At 39.6% G+C, this 17,505-nt stretch overlaps 4 protein-coding genes across 14 annotated transcripts; 3 read left to right on the top strand and 1 right to left on the bottom strand.

The window, feature by feature from the left end:
* Positions 1 to 104: 104 nt before the first annotated feature.
* Positions 105 to 5,223, top strand: LOC113719164 (inactive leucine-rich repeat receptor-like protein kinase CORYNE). 2 transcript variants are annotated; one of them, XR_011825497.1, is made up of 3 exons: positions 105 to 2,697; positions 3,415 to 3,939; positions 4,678 to 5,223. XR_011825497.1 is itself a non-coding variant. In XM_027244270.2 (3 exons), the coding sequence occupies exons 2-3, from the start codon at positions 1,814 to 1,816 to the stop codon at positions 3,722 to 3,724; spliced, it is 1,194 nt and encodes a 397-aa protein (XP_027100071.2). In that variant the 5' UTR covers positions 105 to 1,007; positions 1,705 to 1,813; the 3' UTR covers positions 3,725 to 4,272. The 2 variants fall into 2 exon arrangements, 1 of the variants encoding a protein (XP_027100071.2); XM_027244270.2 differs by lacking the exon at positions 4,678 to 5,223 and having other exon boundaries at positions 105 to 1,007; positions 1,705 to 2,697; positions 3,415 to 4,272.
* Positions 5,120 to 5,868, top strand: LOC113719167 (light-regulated protein, chloroplastic). The gene is made up of 3 exons (XM_027244273.2): positions 5,120 to 5,301; positions 5,385 to 5,543; positions 5,666 to 5,868. Exons 1-3 carry the CDS (start codon positions 5,126 to 5,128, stop codon positions 5,736 to 5,738), a joined length of 408 nt encoding a protein of 135 aa, XP_027100074.1. The 5' UTR covers positions 5,120 to 5,125; the 3' UTR covers positions 5,739 to 5,868.
* Positions 5,869 to 6,243: 375 nt separating this feature from the next.
* Positions 6,244 to 8,466, bottom strand: LOC113719166 (uncharacterized). Its single transcript, XM_027244272.2, has 8 exons — positions 8,172 to 8,466; positions 7,893 to 8,013; positions 7,717 to 7,760; positions 7,415 to 7,528; positions 7,168 to 7,260; positions 6,947 to 7,053; positions 6,650 to 6,810; positions 6,244 to 6,516 (listed from the first exon to the last, which is right to left on the bottom strand). The coding sequence occupies exons 1-7, from the start codon at positions 8,258 to 8,260 to the stop codon at positions 6,671 to 6,673; spliced, it is 708 nt and encodes a 235-aa protein (XP_027100073.2). The 5' UTR covers positions 8,261 to 8,466; the 3' UTR covers positions 6,244 to 6,516; positions 6,650 to 6,670.
* A 401-nt stretch (positions 8,467 to 8,867) lies between these two features.
* On the top strand, positions 8,868 to 13,253 carry LOC113719162 (protein NEOXANTHIN-DEFICIENT 1). Of its 10 annotated transcripts, none has more exons than XM_027244264.2 (12): positions 9,171 to 9,510; positions 9,876 to 9,951; positions 10,281 to 10,378; positions 10,486 to 10,569; positions 10,670 to 10,733; positions 10,931 to 10,977; positions 11,230 to 11,284; positions 11,482 to 11,520; positions 11,876 to 12,041; positions 12,233 to 12,296; positions 12,368 to 12,424; positions 12,858 to 13,253. In XM_027244264.2, exons 3-12 carry the CDS (start codon positions 10,314 to 10,316, stop codon positions 13,057 to 13,059), a joined length of 843 nt encoding a protein of 280 aa, XP_027100065.1. In that variant the 5' UTR covers positions 9,171 to 9,510; positions 9,876 to 9,951; positions 10,281 to 10,313; the 3' UTR covers positions 13,060 to 13,253. The 10 variants fall into 10 exon arrangements, 9 of the variants coding, with proteins under 9 accessions (XP_071928955.1, XP_071928959.1, XP_071928958.1 ...); XM_072072856.1 differs by having other exon boundaries at positions 9,876 to 9,989; XM_072072855.1 differs by having other exon boundaries at positions 9,172 to 9,510; positions 10,252 to 10,378.
* Positions 13,254 to 17,505: the final 4,252 nt, after the last annotated feature.

Raw genomic sequence — 17,505 nt, 5'->3', positions numbered from 1 at the left:
CAATGAAGTCACTGCCACCTGGCCTCTTCTTACATACTCGATGGATCTTTTTTATTATTAGCAAGGACCTTGGAATTGGAAAACGCCACACGGTTGGATCCTCCGGCAGAAAGTGGCAGGAGGGAGTGTAGTGTAGTCAGTAGTCTTCATTAATGAAGTCTGTACTCACATCGAATCCCTCCCCTTCCCCTTAGATTAGGTTATAGGACATTTATTGTTGTTTCATTGATGAAGTCTGTACTCACATCGAATCCCTCCCCTTCCCCTTAGATTAGGTTATAGGACATTTATTGTTGCGACCAAAAAAGTAGTCAGTGGTCGGTAGTGTAGTGTTTTTCCAATCAATAAAAGGGCAACAGATCAAAGGGTTGAGGCCCGGATTGAGTGAGTTCCAGCAGCAGCAGCAGCACTGCTACAGGGTTGGATGTTTCGCCTTCGGACAGACGCACCAGCTTAGCTTCGGTATGGTGGTTCTGTGGGTTCGTACTTTTGCGGACTTGGCACTTAGGGTGGGACCTCTACATAGTCTAGGGCGGGAACCCATGTCAAATTGTCGTTGGTGGAGTTCTGACACCGCCTACTACTACCTCTTCCGTAGCAGTATGTATCCTAGTAGACTTCGGAGAGAGAGATTGTGTGTGTTCCCCCACACGCGCGCGAGCACACACACAACTTGTGTTAGTATGCTAATAATTATGAGTATTAATAGGTACTGTAATAAATAACTGGCCACTGCTCCTACTCAATCACCAGCTGCAAGAGTGAAAGATACAAACTTTGCTGCTCCTAACTGAATCACTCTCTCTCTCTCTCTACCCGCCGCTGAGCTGAGTGCTGCCTGGGCTGGGGAATACTACTGTTGTAATAGCAGTTTTTTCCTTCACTGCTAAGCCTAGTTCCCGATTAGTAACAGCAGCAGTAAAAAGGGGCCTCCCTGGATGCTTGTTTCTTGTTTCTGTCCTCTGATTATTTGGGATCCTTTTTAAACTCTCGGGGACCAACTACCAGTATGTGCCTCTGTTTCTCATCAGTTTCTGGGTTTTTAGTTAACTATGGCTGTGTGGTCTACTTTAGTATTTTCTTTCATTTCTGCTTCCGGTTGTAGGAAGGAAACGTGCTTTTCTTTTTTCAGCAAAATCTGGGACTGGCATTTCCCACCCATTTTCTCTCCTAAATTTGTAGCGGCCATAAAATAATTTCAAAAACTATTTTCTTTTTCATTTCTCTTCTTTTCACTTTTTGTTTCTCTAGGTGGGACTTCGCGGAATAAAACAAAGGGCGAGATTTTCCCATCGAATGTATGATGAAATGATTCTGTATTTCCTTCATTCACAAGATTTTCTACTCAACCTTTGTTAAGCTTGCAACTTGGATTCTTTTTTTTGAGTTCTCTGCCATAAAGTTCCGGCCTTTGGAGCAATCTTGCTACTCATTGGCCCTCTCTCTTCTTTCTTTTATTCTTGCCCCCCAAAAAAAAAAAAAAAAAAAAAATAAGCCTGCTTCTTTGCGAGCCCTTGATTCTGAAACTGTGCTCCTGCTACAGAACCAAAACTCTTCGCATTAGCTGCTGGCCTCCTTTTTTAGCTTCTTTAGTTCTTTGCAAAATGCTTCAATTCTGCGTCGTATTTTAGAGTTTACCATTACAAACCTCTGGATTTTTGAGCTGGTTAAAAAGTACTAGTTTGAACTTCTTTTTTACTTCAGGAGAGGAGGAGAGATCATAGCCTTCTCCATTAGCACAGACATGTGGGTTTGCTTGATTCCTCACCTTCTCAACCAGTAATCCGGGTGTCATCAAGACTTCCTTCTTTCTATGGAGCAGGCGAGGTGTACTTATCCTCAAAAAAGCAGTTTTGCCATACAAATACTATTCTTGCTCATTTGCAGCTTACTCTTTAGCTGTGGCCGATGCCAAGAAAAGACGATTAAGGACAGCTCATCTGAACCTCCATGGCCGTCTAGATCACCAGCCTTCAAGATCAGGCTCCAGAGAATCATCTTGAGTGTTTTTCTTGGAATCATAACAGGATTGATATTTTCCCTTCTCTTTGCTCTGCTAATAAGATGGTTTGTCAGGTATGTCAATAGGACCCCAATTCTCAAGGGCCCTGTTGTTTTCTCCCCCAAAATTCCTCCCAAGACTCTTCAGTTAGCTCTTGCTAACGTAACCCAATTGCTTGGTTCAAGCCCGAATGGAAACTACTATAAGGCTATCCTTGACAATGGCCTAACTATAGCCGTCAAGAGGCTGGAGCCTTTTGAGCCTGGCTCCCCTGAGGCTCATAGTAAGTCTGTAAAGAGAAGGATACAGCAGGAACTTGAAGTGCTTGCTTGCTTAAGGCACAGGAACTTGATGAGTTTAAGGGCTTACATTCGCGAGTTTGATAGGTTCTGTCTGGTCTATGATTATGTGCCCTCTGGGAGCCTTGAAGATGCAATGAGTAAAGTGAGGCAGAACCAGATGCAACTTAGCTGGGAAGCCCGGCTCAGAATAGCAATTGGCATTGTCAAGGGACTCCAGTATCTTCATTTTTCTTGTAATCCTACAATCTTGCATTGCAATTTGAAGCCCACAAACGTGATGTTGGATGCAGAATCTGAGCCTAGGCTGGCAGATTGTGGTTTGGCAAAGATCATTCCCAGTTTCAACAGAATGGCCTCAGGTTACAGTGCTCCGGAGTCTTTCCAGAACTGCAGGTATTGCATTTTAAAGGTGCATGTGTGAAACTTTAAGCTTTTGCTGTTTGAATGAAGCCTTTTAAAATGAATGCAATTGTTTGTTCCGTTGTCACTTCAGAATTAGCTGCTGCATTTTAAAAGGTGGTGAGGTTGATGGCATGTGGAGGTCTATAACAATGCTACTTGCTATTAACTGAATGAGAAATGTTTCTCGTCTATTAACTGCAGGGGTTCCCTTCACCTTTGAATATGTTGATCATGGCTGCTACTAATGTGTCTCTCTGAGAATGTACCTGTTTAAAATGCCTTTGTTGGACTGCTTAGTCGAGGGTTAAACTAGCTTATAGCTGTTGTCGTGTAAACACAATTCCGTTTGCTGTTTTTACTCGTCCTTCAGAATATTGAGGTTTTATAATAAATGTTTCAGTAATGGTCTGGAAAAAGTGCCCTTGATTGCAGAGTCTTTGGTTTTAAGTTGAGGAGTATTTGTGGGTAGAGACGTGGTATTTTACTACTATCTTATTACACAAAATGAAGATCTTTCTGAATATTTTCTCAACAAAGAGAGTTAATCCCAAACCAAGTCACTTTGAGACTTTATGCTACTTCTTCCCACAGGAATCCAAAAACAAAACAAGAAAAGTTTGGTCAATACTTCCTATGAACATTTTCAAGTTTGATATATTCTGTGCATGCTTTAGAATGAAGATATTAATGGTTTTAAGTGTTGGGTAGGTATACTGATAAGAGTGACGTCTTCAGTTTTGGAGTCATTTTGGCTGTTTTATTGACTGGGAGAAACCCAGTGGATCCTTTCTTTGGTGAAGGTTCAAATGGAGGAAGTTTAGGACAGTGGCTTCGACGTCTGCAGCAAGCAGGAGAAGCTCGAGAAGCATTGGATAAAAGTATTCTTGGGGAAGAGGTTGAGGAAGATGAAATGCTGATGGCAGTTAGAATTGCAGTTGTATGCCTTTCTGACTTGCCTGCAGACCGGCCCTCGAGTGACGAGCTTGTCTCAATGCTCACCCAACTTAATAGTTTCTGAAGAATGCAACAAAACTCGCACTTGATGTTCTTAACTTTTAGGAAAAGTGTCTATTTTGCACCCCAAGGCAAGGAGCTTTTGGTTGTTTCAACAGCTAACTATGTGCAGCTGTCCAATTTCCTGCTAGGGTTTATGCCGTAGGAGCAACCAAGATGTTCCACCGTCTTGCCTCTTCTGTGGAGAGGCTCTGGAGACTCCGAATTCCTGTCAAAATTGTGAGCCTTCATGGTTGTTTGAACCTGTTATGTTCTTTGGCTATTTTTGATTTCTTGGTAAAAAAAAAAGTGTAATTATCTAATCCCCCCACACCCTCATCCAAAAGAAGAAAAGTAGGGAAAGATGCAAGAAAATGATTAGCGCTTTTTTTGAAGAGGCTGATGATATTGCACGAGTTCTCTGCAAAAAGAAAATGTGTCGTTTGAAAGCAGCATATGGGAGACAGCTGCATGAACGTGCTTTGTGCTAATCTAATGATGGAACTTGGTGGGAAATTTGCAGCCGCTTCTGTTTTCTTTTAGTAATGCTAATAATGCAGTGATTCTCTTGTTTTGGTTGCTGGTCAAGCAAAACGTTATGATTGGGACCCTTTTTTTAACTTCCTACCCGTGATCAAAGTTATGCTTTCTTATCCTTTTTAGCTTTAACAAATGTTTTAAAGATTGTAGCCCAAAGTCGAAAAGCAAAGAGCTGTCTTTTTTTCTTTTTTTTTTTTTAATTTCTAAATTGGGAATAGCACTTTGATTGAAGTAATGATGGCATGTCTCTTCTTTCTGGATTGATCACAGTAAACTCCGCTGCAGTATAGATCATCTTTCATTTCAAGCCTCTTGATAGTTACCCTGTCTCCAGGCCGAAGGGTCATTTTAATTCTTACCGTATCAAGCTTCAGAAAGAACCTCTACTAATCAGAATGATATCGTAATAATTGAAAATGATGATTATGCATTTCGCAGATGGGAAGCCTGAAGAGAAACCTTCCTGGTGTCTTTGGGGAATTCCAAAACTTAACCAATCAGGCTTAATTCAATCAAATCTTTGCCACACGGTCCAAGGAATTTTTGTAGCTACGAGGGACAGTGAAACATCACCAGCTAACGACTGCTTCTCCTTCTCTTGGATTATTATTATTCTTTTGATATTTTCCTGTGGAGAAACTGTTTTGACTTGGGTTCTTTTTGGTTAATACTGATGAATTCTTGAAGAGCAATGCGTCCCAACGAATGAAACGTCCGACTCTTGGATGCCACAATAATGAAACAGCACCAAACCTTATCCAATCACATAATATCTTCTCCCTTCTTATCTACACGATTCATAGACCTCACAAACCTGCCCTATAAATTAGAATCCACCTACTTCTTTTCAAAGCATTCCAAAACTCAAACCTAATCACAGTTCAACATGCAGGCAGCTTTGAGCTTGGCACCACCGATCCTTCCCTTACAAACACCAGCCAGATGCTTCAGATCCCAATCAAAATCCATTCCCGCAATCCAAACTTCTTCTCTATTTGCTCGCATGAAAGCAGCTGCAGTGGCTAATGACACTTCGACAGTAGATTATAGCTCCACCACCTCGTAAGTATAAAATTGTTACGTTATCTAGGTGCATTCGATTTGTGACATGATACGATTAAAGCCAGATTCTTTTTTGTTTCCAGTGTTTTTCCGGCAGAAGCTTGTGAGACCCTTGGAGGAGATGCTTGTGACGTTGAGATGTACCCTGAAGCGAAGCTCAACCCAGGTTTGGCTGACAAAAGGCCTCAAACTGCATCAGAACAGGTTGAAAGGGAGTATCTCGAGTATAATAGCCCCAAGACGTAAGATCTTGATTTCAAGAGCATCAGCTCCTTTGTAATTATGGTTATTGAAGTTGCAAAAGCAAAAAAATTAGTATCAGAAAACGATTAAGCGATGTCTCTTTCTTCTGATGAATGTGCAGGGTCTTTGAAGGAGATGCCTGTGACGAACTTGGAGGAGAATTTTGTCAGCCAGAGCATCAGAGTGGTGCTTAGTGGAATATAGTTTTCTAAAGATGTAAAGACAGATTTTCACTTGCTTTGCCTTTTTCTTCCTAGATATATATAACTCCATCCTGATAATAGTTTGAACACATCTCAAAAAGCCAGAATCTTTCCGTCCCAAGTACTTGTGATGCTCTTTGTTATCTACACATCTCAACGATATACCGAGAAGAATGTACGAGTCTACAGCCGTCACAGACCTTTCATTTGTAGGCTATAGAAAAAGAATAATTGAATCTATTCCAGAATCTGCACGAAAAAATACGAAGGGTTTTTACAGTAGACCTCGGAGCTACTAGTTCAAAGTTGCATTGGGCCAAGGCACCAAAAATTTACAGAGCGCGACGCGTCTTGCCACCGCTATGGTATGCTACAAGCCTCTACACATATAAATGCACTAAAGATGATAGAATATCGAGCAAGTGCAACATTGTAACATCTAAGACGTGGTTGAAATAACAATAAACTCTGTACCAAAAGAAGAGTGCAGGCAGGGTGGGACAACAGAACTTGATGAACAATTGATTATGCAAAGTTATTTCTTCAAGCTCTCTCCAATTTTCAGTATCACCAACAGAAGTATTTATACACCTTTCAAGTCACAACACTTGTAATTCTCAAGAAATGCTATTCCAGTATCAAATGTGTTCCACCAACACTTGTAGAATGCAACGTTAAAATGCCATACATCTCAAGTCACAACACTTGTAATAGTCTCCGCCCAGCCTGTCCATAGATCTGTGCTAGTACCAACATACATCCAAGCGAACTGCAGTAGAATGCAACGTTAAAATGCCATACAGTTAACCTAAAGCATACTACGCAAGTGGTTAACAACTTAAATTATTTAAGGACCTGAAACATGGGAAGTAAAGCCCCAAAAAGACAGAAGAAGGGCTTACCCTAATAATTCAGGGGTACACTTACTGTCCTTCATCTTCAGCAATACCTTCCAAAACCAAATACTGTAGAGCTATGGAGTACTTGGCGATTCTATTTCCAGCTGATTTGGCAATTCCTGATTGGTAGCTAGTCCTAAGAAGAAATGATCCAAAGCCATCACCTAGCATAAAGAGAAGAATGTGCTGCTGATTTCCAAAACAACGACGAGAACATGGAAGTGCAAAATGGAGTATGAAAAACAAGGAAGAACAACAAAAGATAAACAAAGGGTGGCATAAGTGCTTGTGTTAGATAACCTTTAATTGTGTAAATAGAAGAGACCCATCTCTTGTATATATAGAGCAATCTTGGGGAGTCACCATGGTGTGTGTCAGAGAGCAATAGCATACATGGACCTGCTTCACTATGTAAAGGAAGACAATCCGAATTTTAAGAAACAAAAACTGCTCATTAGAGTACTAATGCACATGAACTGCTAAACTTGCAAAAATCAGGCGTAGTTAATAGCGGGAATTACTTGGCACGTGAAATGGCGTTTTGACATAGAGCCAACACTCGAATCATAGCCAAGTCTCTTCCGCGGGGACTAGTGTACTTGTCTTGGCAATTTCTTCAAGACATAGAAAATGAAAAGAAATAAAACAATTTTAGAATATCAAAAAAGTTGAGCCAAGTTTGAGACGGTACCAGTTGAGAAGCGTATCAGGCATATCCCAGATATAGGGTATGAAGTGTAGAATAAAGAGGGGAGTTGATAAGATAACCTTTCGTCAAAGAAATCAGCAAAATCATCAATGATGACTGAAAGAGGAAAAGTAGGATGCTGCAAGTGAAATGCAGCAAAGTAGTTCTTGATTCCCTCGTCATCATCCACATACCTTCCAAAATTCCAACCAACCACTCAAGAAAATGCATAATGTTCACACATGGCACGATCACAGTCATCTAAGAAACCGCATGCATTCAGGTAATTTTGGGGTTAAAAGAAGCTTTTTTTTTTCTTCTTCTTCTTCTTTTGTTTTAAGAGGGGGGCGGGGGGAGTTGGGGGGTAAAGGGGTGTCCTTACTTTATTTGGATACGTTGGAAAACTTCAGAAGACGGATCAATGCCCTGGAAGGAAAATCAACACCTCAAAAATCAAAACTTTGTTTACAAGTAATAGAGGAAATTAATGAATAAACAAGTGGAAGTAATAGCAGATTGAGAGAGACGAGAATAGAGGAGAAGAGGGGTAGTGCGTGCCTGAGAGAGAAATGGTGGACAGGTGTCTAACTTGCGACGGTTGCATAGGAATACGGCAGAAGAGGAGGTGGTGCTGAAGGCGGAATTATATGCAAACTGAAAAAGCAAAGAGGATTTCCCGCTGAAGAGATGAGTAAGAGAGTAGGAATTAGGCAAACCTACATCAAACCCAAATCCATTAAGATTGAAGTAGAATTATCTGAAGATTAGCGAAAACAAAATGCAAAAATTAAGCATTGGGGATAGGGAAAGTAGCGGGGGAAAAAAAACTAGTATTACGAGGAAGGAGGGCCCGAAAGAAGCAAAATTTGGGGTTGCTGCTGCTGCTGCTGTTCAATTTGGGGAATGGAAAAGAATCTTTCCACCATTTGAACTCTCTTCCTCCCAGCAGTGAGCGGGACCGATCCGAGGGGTAAAACGCAAAGAACCGACGGAGGCCTCTTCAAATTCACACGATGGCTGGCTGCAAAGGGCCTCTTATCTGACCCCTCCCCCTTATTATTATTAGTATTTTATATAATTCAACGAGCCACCCAGCCCATCCTGCCCTTCCTCTTGTATAACTCAACTTATGCATTCATTTTAAGATGGGGTGGCAGTACAGCCCAGGTGTACTAGTGGCAAGTACCTGGAGTGGAGTGAATTCAGTTGGCGCCAGTTTGGCGGGTGGAACATTCATATTGTCACATAGTGTATATCGTTTGGTTTAGCTGTTTTTTGAAATGTTTTTAAAATATTTTATTATAATGGTGTGTTTAAAAAAAAATTTATTGCAAATATTTTTGTGATGTTTTTGAAATATTTTTAAAATTTAAAAATTTTTATGATATTTTTTAACCAATCATCACCGCTGTCACCACTACCACCATCCCTTCCTTCTCCTTCCTCCTTTTCCCTCCTCTTCTTTTTCCTCCTTCTCCATCTCTTTTTTCTTCCTTTTCTTTCCTCTCCTTCTCCCTTCCCCTTTCCCCGCCGCGCCTCGCTACTCCTTTTTCCTCAATTTGGTTGCGGCCAGATCATAGGAAGGGGAAAACAGGGTTGGGGTGTGGCGGGAAAGGAGAGGAAAGAGGAGGAGGAAGAGGGAGGGAGAGAAAAAAGGAAAATAAGGGGATGGTGGCAATGATTGGTAAGAGTGGTGATGATGATAGATGAAAGAAGAAAATGATGTAAATTTTATTTTTTATTTTTTTTTATATATTTGGAGTTATTTTTTATTTATTGTAAAGGATGTGGTGTTTTTGAAGTTATTTTTATTTATGTGTTGTCAATTGTCATAGCATTATATATGAAAATTTTGTTTTAAAAAAAAAATTGGAGAAATCTTAGTAGGAGCATTTATCCATCCTCCGTTGGGAATCTGATCACATCTCACGCACGTGACTCACGTGACATGCCTCCCGGCACTCCCCCAACCAACTCCCTCAGGCCTGGCCTCAACAAAATTTGTTCCCTGAGTTTTTTTTTGGGTTTCCCATTTTCCTTCCTTCCTTCCTTCTCTCTCTCTCTCTCTCCTTCCTTCCTGCCTGTATATCTCCTCTCACAGGCAAGTTTGTGCGAATCCCAACTGGGTTGGGCTTCAAAGGAGACTCACCTGCCACGCGCTTCCCTTTGATTTTCTGTGAGTTCATACCTCCACTTTTAGCTGTTTCTTTCGCTTGCTTTAAAGTACTGCTGCTGCTGCCTATCATCCTCAAATCAAGAATGTTTTAACTTGTTCAAATCTCAAGTTTCTGCATTTTCTACTCCCATTATTATATTACACACACACGCTTCCCAGTATGCTGTCCTATTAGTTAGTCTTCATCAATAATCAAAATTGTTCGCTTGGCTTTTCTGTCTCGTCTTGATAAACGCATAAGCATTTTTGGAAACTCTTCAATTACTTTTAGCGAAGTCGTGTTCTACTTTCTTACTCGCAACTATTGAATACTTTATATAAATTCACCTGAAAGATTGTCCTCTAAAATTCATCTTTTTTTTCAGTATGGTCCCTGGTAATTAAGTACTTGCTGACATTTGAAGGACAAACACCAAAATGGCGACTCCTAATTAATTCATCGTATCTGCCTCTGCTCCTTGGCATCTCCTGTTAACTGGGTTTTACTATACGCTATACGCCCCAGTATTCAATTACCACTACTTGACACTCCACTTGGTTGCACACTTGACAAGGGAAAAACAAAACCATAAAAATTTAGGCATTCCAATTAGCTGCAAATCCCTCCGTTCGTTGCACTGCCGAACTTGTAGTGTTACTGTAGCCTTTAGCTTTCCGCACTAGGCGGCTTATTTGACATATCCAATTTACTGATTCCTCATGGGTGTTTTAATTTTTTTTCAAAAAAAAAAAAAAAAAAAGGAAGGTCCAATTTCTACTCCGCTTTATAGGTGAATGGGAGCAAAATCTTGAAGGTTGAACCCATGGATCATAGAAAAACGCATTCTCCATCCGGATATGGCAAACCCCCCTGGGTATTCAGAGGCAGGTAAGTGAAGTTTCATTGAATCTGTAATGCTGCTCTCTCCAACCCTTTCCCCATTTTAATTTCACTTCTTGATGACCTGCCCATCCTTCTTTCCTTTTCTATTTCAGCGCCCTATACCAGCTCCATCTTGTCAAAGCAGAGACTGCTCGAGCTTTCATCCCCAAGGAGTTCAGATTGGTTGAAGCTTTTGGGTACACATATTTCTATTTCCCGGTTACTAGCTCTGTGCCTTCTTTTTGTGGCAATGGACGAAGATATCTTTGATTCTGATAGTCAGTTCTTCTTCTGCAGGTACACTCTTGGTGGATTCTTTCTCGCTAATTATGATGACAGCCCTGCTGGGAAATTTGATGAGGTACTGTATTCTGAGGTCAATTGATTTATTGGAAACACAAAAGACTTTCGGTCACCACTAAGGTATTGGACGGAATTCAGTTCAAGCAACTAAATTTAAAAGATTAATCTTTAATCTGGTTTCTTTGAAGATCCCCTTCTGCAGCTTTTAATTTTTTTTTTTCATGCCATTCATTATTTTAATTTCAAAAACTTCAGCTTGTGGTGATTGCAGGCACTGTATGGAACCCACCAACATCTTGTGCGTAAGTATTCTGCTAAAGAATTATCACTCGTAATTATTTAAGCATTTGAAATTGATTTCTATGCATATAAACCTTGGTGACATTGTATGGTCAGAAAAGAGTGTGAGCTGATTCATATAGACATGCTAAGTACTATTCTGAAGTTATTTGAAACAGAAATGTAAATTTCAACTTTTCAGATAGCAAATAACAATGCCCAGTGGTGTAATCAGAGCAGTGTTTTATGGTATCCTCTGTTCCTTTGAAACACAGATGGGCTGCCAGGGTGCTGGTGAACAGTGATGAAGCTTGCATTCATGGACAAAAGGTAGGAATCAGTAAGATTCTATGCCTTTCTAAACTTTATTTCAACCTAAATACTCATTATTCTGAAACTGATAAGAGTTAAAATCTAATTAGGCAATGAACAGCGATTTCTTTTCCCAAGTTTTGAGATGACAGAAAACTAATCCATTTGATCACTGCAAAGTGATTCATTATTGCCTTTTTATATTCTTGTCACAGGATATTGGACTTCCAAGCCAAGTTGCAAAATTTTCAAAGGTAAGTCTTGAGCTAAGTACTACCATCCTGTAATGCGATCAAGTCATCCAATTTTCCTAGCTGCATGATACATCTGAACCTCGTGTATTTAGCTGAAGAAATGAAGCTTTACCACATAAACCAACTTTTCGCAATTCAAGGTTCTTTTCTCTTGTATTGACTATAATCATCCAATCTCGACAAGTTACGGTCATGGATTTGGGTGGTAAAGCTGCCTGCACTGAAGTGGGTTTGTCCTTGGCACTGATAAAGCATATAATCAGCAAATATTTATTCTCATAGCTAAGAGAGTGGCTACTTTTTCTTGAAACAATTGTTTTAACTGTTCTATTTATTGTGATTTATAATGAAACAGACAGTTAGAGCAATTGCAAAGACTTCAGAAACTAAAACCAGTGGATTCCTGAATATGGTTGGCATGTTTAGTCTTGATGGCCCTAAAAATTCTATGGACGTACAAGTGTCTGAAATGAAGGGTATGGAAGAGATGAATATCTGCAACATCAACTTTAGTGCCCCTGGTTAGTTTTTAGATAGTATTTCATCGTATTAAATAGTCAGCTTTAGATGTGTAATTTGCTTGTGTGAAGGAAGAATCAGATCGTCCAACAATTTATCACTTGAGTTGCTAGTTTTATGGAGCTTCTGGAACTTAAATCTGCTGATCATCTTTCTGGCAATTTTTTTGTGGTTGCAAACTTTTCAATGGCAGCCTCTGAACTGGAGTCCAGCGGGTGGATGGGTCCACTTGTTAAACTGTCGCTTCCGAGCTTTAGGTAAACGATTGTGATTGTCTGTTTTCATTTTGTATTCAGACAACTAACCTCAATCAGGGCTGTGCTTGCAGTGGGCGGACCAAGTACAACCATCACCTCCTCAAGTATTCTTGCCAGATTGAGTGCAGGTTTCTCTTTGCTCTTTTGCATGTATTCGAGCTGTCATTCAATATTTAGACTGCTAGCGAAGCCATTGTTGGAGTCTTTTCTGCCTGCCATACGGAGGGTTCTTTTCCAAATACATTAAGGGAGTCTCTGAACAGCATGGAATGCTGAAAGATACATTCTTTTATTGAGAACACCAAAAAAGGTTAGCTTGACAGGGATGTCTCTGGGATGGTGATCTCAACCTTAATCATTGGCACATGAAGCCTTGGCTTTAGTAACAAATTCTGATTTTCTGCTAGCAATTTGAAAGGGAATAAAAGGGGAGAGCCCTTGGGGGGGGGGGGGGGGTGTTGGGTTTGGTTGGCAGGAAATGCTGGTTCATGTTTGTAAATAACCATCATGTTATTGCAAGCTATATTGTAGATGCTTTTCTGATGGAGTAGTTTTAATTAGGGTGAGAGCAGTGGCACCTGCAAAAGTATTAGGGCCTCCTCCCCCTGCTGTGGATGTAGATGAAGAAAGATCTTGCAGAGAGTTGAGGAGAAAGAAAAGAAGCCTCAGCGTGTCAGTGTTGCTATCCAAACCAATTTTAGCGCTGCAGTTCAATCGTCTGGAAATGAAGGTTGAAGCCCCAACAACGGTCTGTAAACGCTAACAGAACCCTTAAAGACATTAACAGTGTGATGTTAGCACATTTTTGCGGTGCTCATTGTGTCTTTTCTGCTTAATTTTAGTATTAGATTTACTATTTGCTTTTGCTTCCTTTCCAAGTTAGTTGCTTCTTGTATTGATTCCACTCTCTGAAAACTATCTTACTGAATTAATGTCGAGTTTCCCTCCTGAAAACCATATATTATTGACTTAATGTTGAGTTTTATCCTGACCTGTGACAACAGAAAAGTGCTTGCTTGTATGTAGATTAGATCCATGAGATCAAGGAGAAATAAACTAAAGCATGAGAAATCGGGGCCCACACACTAATTTTCAGGCCCAGGATCTGCCTCTCGATTGAGAAAGTGACTGATTGATCTCAATTCATGTGGGCCTTAGTTCCAACTGCTTCCTGTTTGGAAGCAACAATATCAATAAAACGTTGCATGATGATGGACGGACCAGTAATCTGTGTATATATATATTACATCTAGCGGAAAGGCAGCGAGATAAAGAGATGAGACCACATAGTGCTTCAGGAAAGCAAATGTTTGCCGCCTACCCAACAGGTATCTTTGATGGCAGCGGAGATTTCCGTCCATTGGAAAGGGAAGAAAGCTGGTTGTGGTCAATCTCTTTGCGGGATGCCTCCCATAGTCGTTGCTCAATATCTAATTTCCGCAATTCCATCAAGCCGTGCTCCACTACACAAAAGAACCCAGAAAAGGAGGGAAAAAAAATGATTCGGTTGTTTAACATGGTAAAGATTCAGGCACAGCTTGACCAACCAATATTACTCAAGCAAAGACAAAATTATCTAAATTTCTTGAAGACTGCAGCCACTAGATTTATCCGTTGATCTTGGTTTGCTCTCATGTTGCATTATATACCTAACCAGAAGAGCATGTGAAAGCTCCTCTATTTTTAAGGCATCCAGAGATTTGGTATACTATTCTCACATCGCTTTCTTGACAGCACTCGATGATCCACCTTTGTAATCTCATGCACTATGCAACTAAACTTGTATAACTCAGTGAAGCACAGACTCTGTGTCATATTAGATCAGCAGATTAAGATTTCCAGGCAAAAACTTTTTCCACTGCTAAAAACACTCTCAACATTGTTTTCTAATAACATAACAAGAAAAGAGGTTCAGCACGACCAACCAATTCAGAAATAAGTAAACTTTTATTTTCTTCTCTCAGCTGAAAAATCCAGGGCACATAGTTAGTTTGCACGTGCTGTTTAATGCTTCAATATTTTGAAGATATGCTGGAATGCAATGAGAAACTCTATCATGAATTTAGGCCCAGAAAACTTCAGAATAGATGTATACTAAGTAAAAACCCAGAGCTCCAATACATAGGAACTATTAGTTGCATCTGTTTATTAATCAATAGACAATTTTATGAAGAGGTTACCATCAACTGCATCATGAGAATTATTGCACTAGTGCTTGTTGTCAAGTACTGGTCAGTCGGAGTGAGGGATCAGAAACTTTGCATAGCCCATAATCAGAAAATTTAAGCTATGATGGATCAATTTAAGCTTCTTTGTATTTTGTTGTAGCTAGGGATGACAATGGAGCGGGGGATGAGGGCCCGCCCCATTGTCAAATAACTCCCCCCGTCCCCTGCCCCGTTTGCCCCGCGGTCCCCCGTGGAGAAAAAAACCAAATCTTAATAAACATATTAAAGCACGTAGATTCAAGGCATAAGAAGAACAACACATCAAGTTTAAAGTTAGGAAACAGATTTATCCTCGCATTAGGAATTGCCACAGTAGTTCTGGTCTATCCCAGCATTTAAATCAAATCAATAATTTCCTGCACAAGACAGAACCTGTTTTCATAATTATACTCTAGTTCCAAGCTAATAAACACCCTTTTTTTTTTTAGTTCATAGCAAAGAACCCAACCCAACAGTCCCTTTGCATAGAATACCGAAACAAAAGCAGGAAGATTCTAACCTCCAAGCAAAAAAGAAAGAAAAAAAATTTAATCTTACCTGGTTGAGGAAAATTGAAAGCTGATAAGCTGAAGAAGTGGCGGCGACTCTCGAGTCAGGGTAAGTGATTATCCCCAGCTTGCAATTGCTCAGACCATTAAAAATAAAAAATAAAAACCAAGGCCGCTCATCATCTTCATGACCTAGCTGTGTGTGCCACATAACGCAAGACGGCTGACTCTGCTTCGCGTATTTGGGTGCATGTATGAAGAACGCAGAAAAAAGAGGGTGGAAGGTTAGGCTGTGCGACAGCGGGCAGATAACGTGAAGGTACAGCTCTAAGAAATTTAGGGTTGTTTTTTGTGTGTGTGTGTGTATATATATATATATATATAATTTTTTTTTGCGGGCGACATGCTGCCCCATCCCCCGCCCCATTGGTACCCCCGCGGGGCGGGTGCCCACTCGTTACCATCCCTAGTTGTAGCTTCTTTAATCTCTATTTGTAAAATATTAGTGTTACAGATGGTGTAATTTTGAGGGTAACTGGTCGCTTCCAACTAATTTTTTTTCAAATCTTCCGTTGTATTTTTTTTCCTTATATCTGTATTTTAGTTGTTTTCATTCCATAATTTTTAGACGCTCTTACAATTTCAAACGGTATGAGTAAAGATTCAGACAATTTTAATAATGTCTATTATTTACTCTTGAAAGTTACATAGCATCTAAGGGTGGCAATAGGGTAGGGTTGGGGCGGGGGTTGTCAAATAACTCCCCCTGTCCCTCGTCCTTTCCCCCGTTCTCGTCCCGTTAAGAAATCAATTTATTATATTTAACAATCTACTCATCTACGGGACAATTTTATCATTCATTCTATTTCAAAATATTCAATAAACAGATGCTCAAGTACTCAACTTAACTATTCAATAAGTTGTAAATACTAATAATTAAAGAATATTAGCAACTTGTCAATATCATGAAAATGATATTAAAACATCCGATTGAGATGTAATAGGACTAAGTCACAATTATATATTTATAATTATGTTATTAATTAAAATATTAAATACAAAGAATTAGATTATAACTAAATTATTAGATTGTGTATATATATATTTTATATACATTTATAAATTTAAATGTCCCCACCCCCGCCCCATTTTAAGGTGGGGGAATAATTTCTCTTCGCCCCGTTGCCATCCGTGATAGCGTCTAAAGCCTCTGTATTTTGGATTTTGTTTTAGTCTGGGCCCGGAAAATCTCTTTTTTATTTGTCTATTGTTTTTGGGTGGGTCAGAAGGCCTGGATTTTTTTTTTCCCAAAGAAGAAGGTTTGGATAATCCTAGTGAAAATGAATCTCAGAATGAATGTGCGGGCGTACTAAACCACATGGCAAATTAAAGTAAGCCCAACCAAATTAGTTTGGCGAAGAGGTAGCCTAATTTGAGGCGGCTCTATCTGCAAGGATGGCCTGCGGATGTGACAGGAGAGACTATAGACTAGCAAGTGCCAGTAGTTTGGCACAAGGCTTCGTCTGATCGATTTTTCCGGATTTATAAGTCTTCTCGCTACCTTCACTAGTTATCATGACTTTTGAGGTGTCCCGTGATTTAAAATTTATCAAGTTAATAGTCAAATTTCCTGCCGTTTGATGAAAAAAGACTACTCCTGCTACTAGACAAACAAGACAATCAAGCAATCAGCGGTGGAAAGAAGTGATTGGTGATCATGGAAAACTTCAAAATCCGATTTCGCCTTAGAATTGCTAGAACACAGAGACAAGACAGTAGCGGTAAAATGATACCCTTAAGAAAAAAAAGAGAAAGTCATATGGATTTGAAATGATGAGAAAAATTGGGATGTGAGTAGGGACCAATAGATCTGTCAACGGATTGAATCTGAGTCAAAATTGAATATTTCGGATCCAATCTTGCTTAGCTATACTTGTACCGAATTCAATCCGGATACTCAACAGGTGTTGAACTTATTCTCTCGAACCTAGGTTCGATCATATTCAACACGGGTTGTAAGAAAATGAAGAAAGTGTCTTGTTAAACAATTAATTACACATCACAATTTTGGATAAAAAATCATAAATTATTTTAAATAATTATTCTAAGGTATGCAAATGACAACTCCTCAAAAGATTCAAACAAATATTAAATATTCAAACGCATCACTAAAGTAATTACCTATTCAAACGGGTCGAGGCCTAGCCCGAACCCAAATTGAGGCTCAATATTTCATATTTGATTTGTTTTTAGACTAAATATAAACAGGTTTGAGTAGACAAAATTATAATTATATCCACATCAGAAAATATTGAGAAGGTTCAATTTAAGTCAGGTTCGAATCCAAACCCGATCCCTTGATAGGCATAGGGATTAGTGAGTTATTAAAATGATATTAACTATTCCGTTTGTCCCGTTAAAAATATCATATGCTCTATTTTGAAATGTTTCAAAATTTTTGTCATTCTATTAAAATAAAGTTATTTTTTATCA

The sequence above is a fragment of the Coffea arabica genome, chromosome 11e, assembly GCF_036785885.1.
Source record: "Coffea arabica cultivar ET-39 chromosome 11e, Coffea Arabica ET-39 HiFi, whole genome shotgun sequence".
Classification (NCBI taxonomy): domain Eukaryota; kingdom Viridiplantae; phylum Streptophyta; class Magnoliopsida; order Gentianales; family Rubiaceae; genus Coffea; species Coffea arabica.
This window is presented reverse-complemented; position numbering and strand designations above follow the sequence as displayed.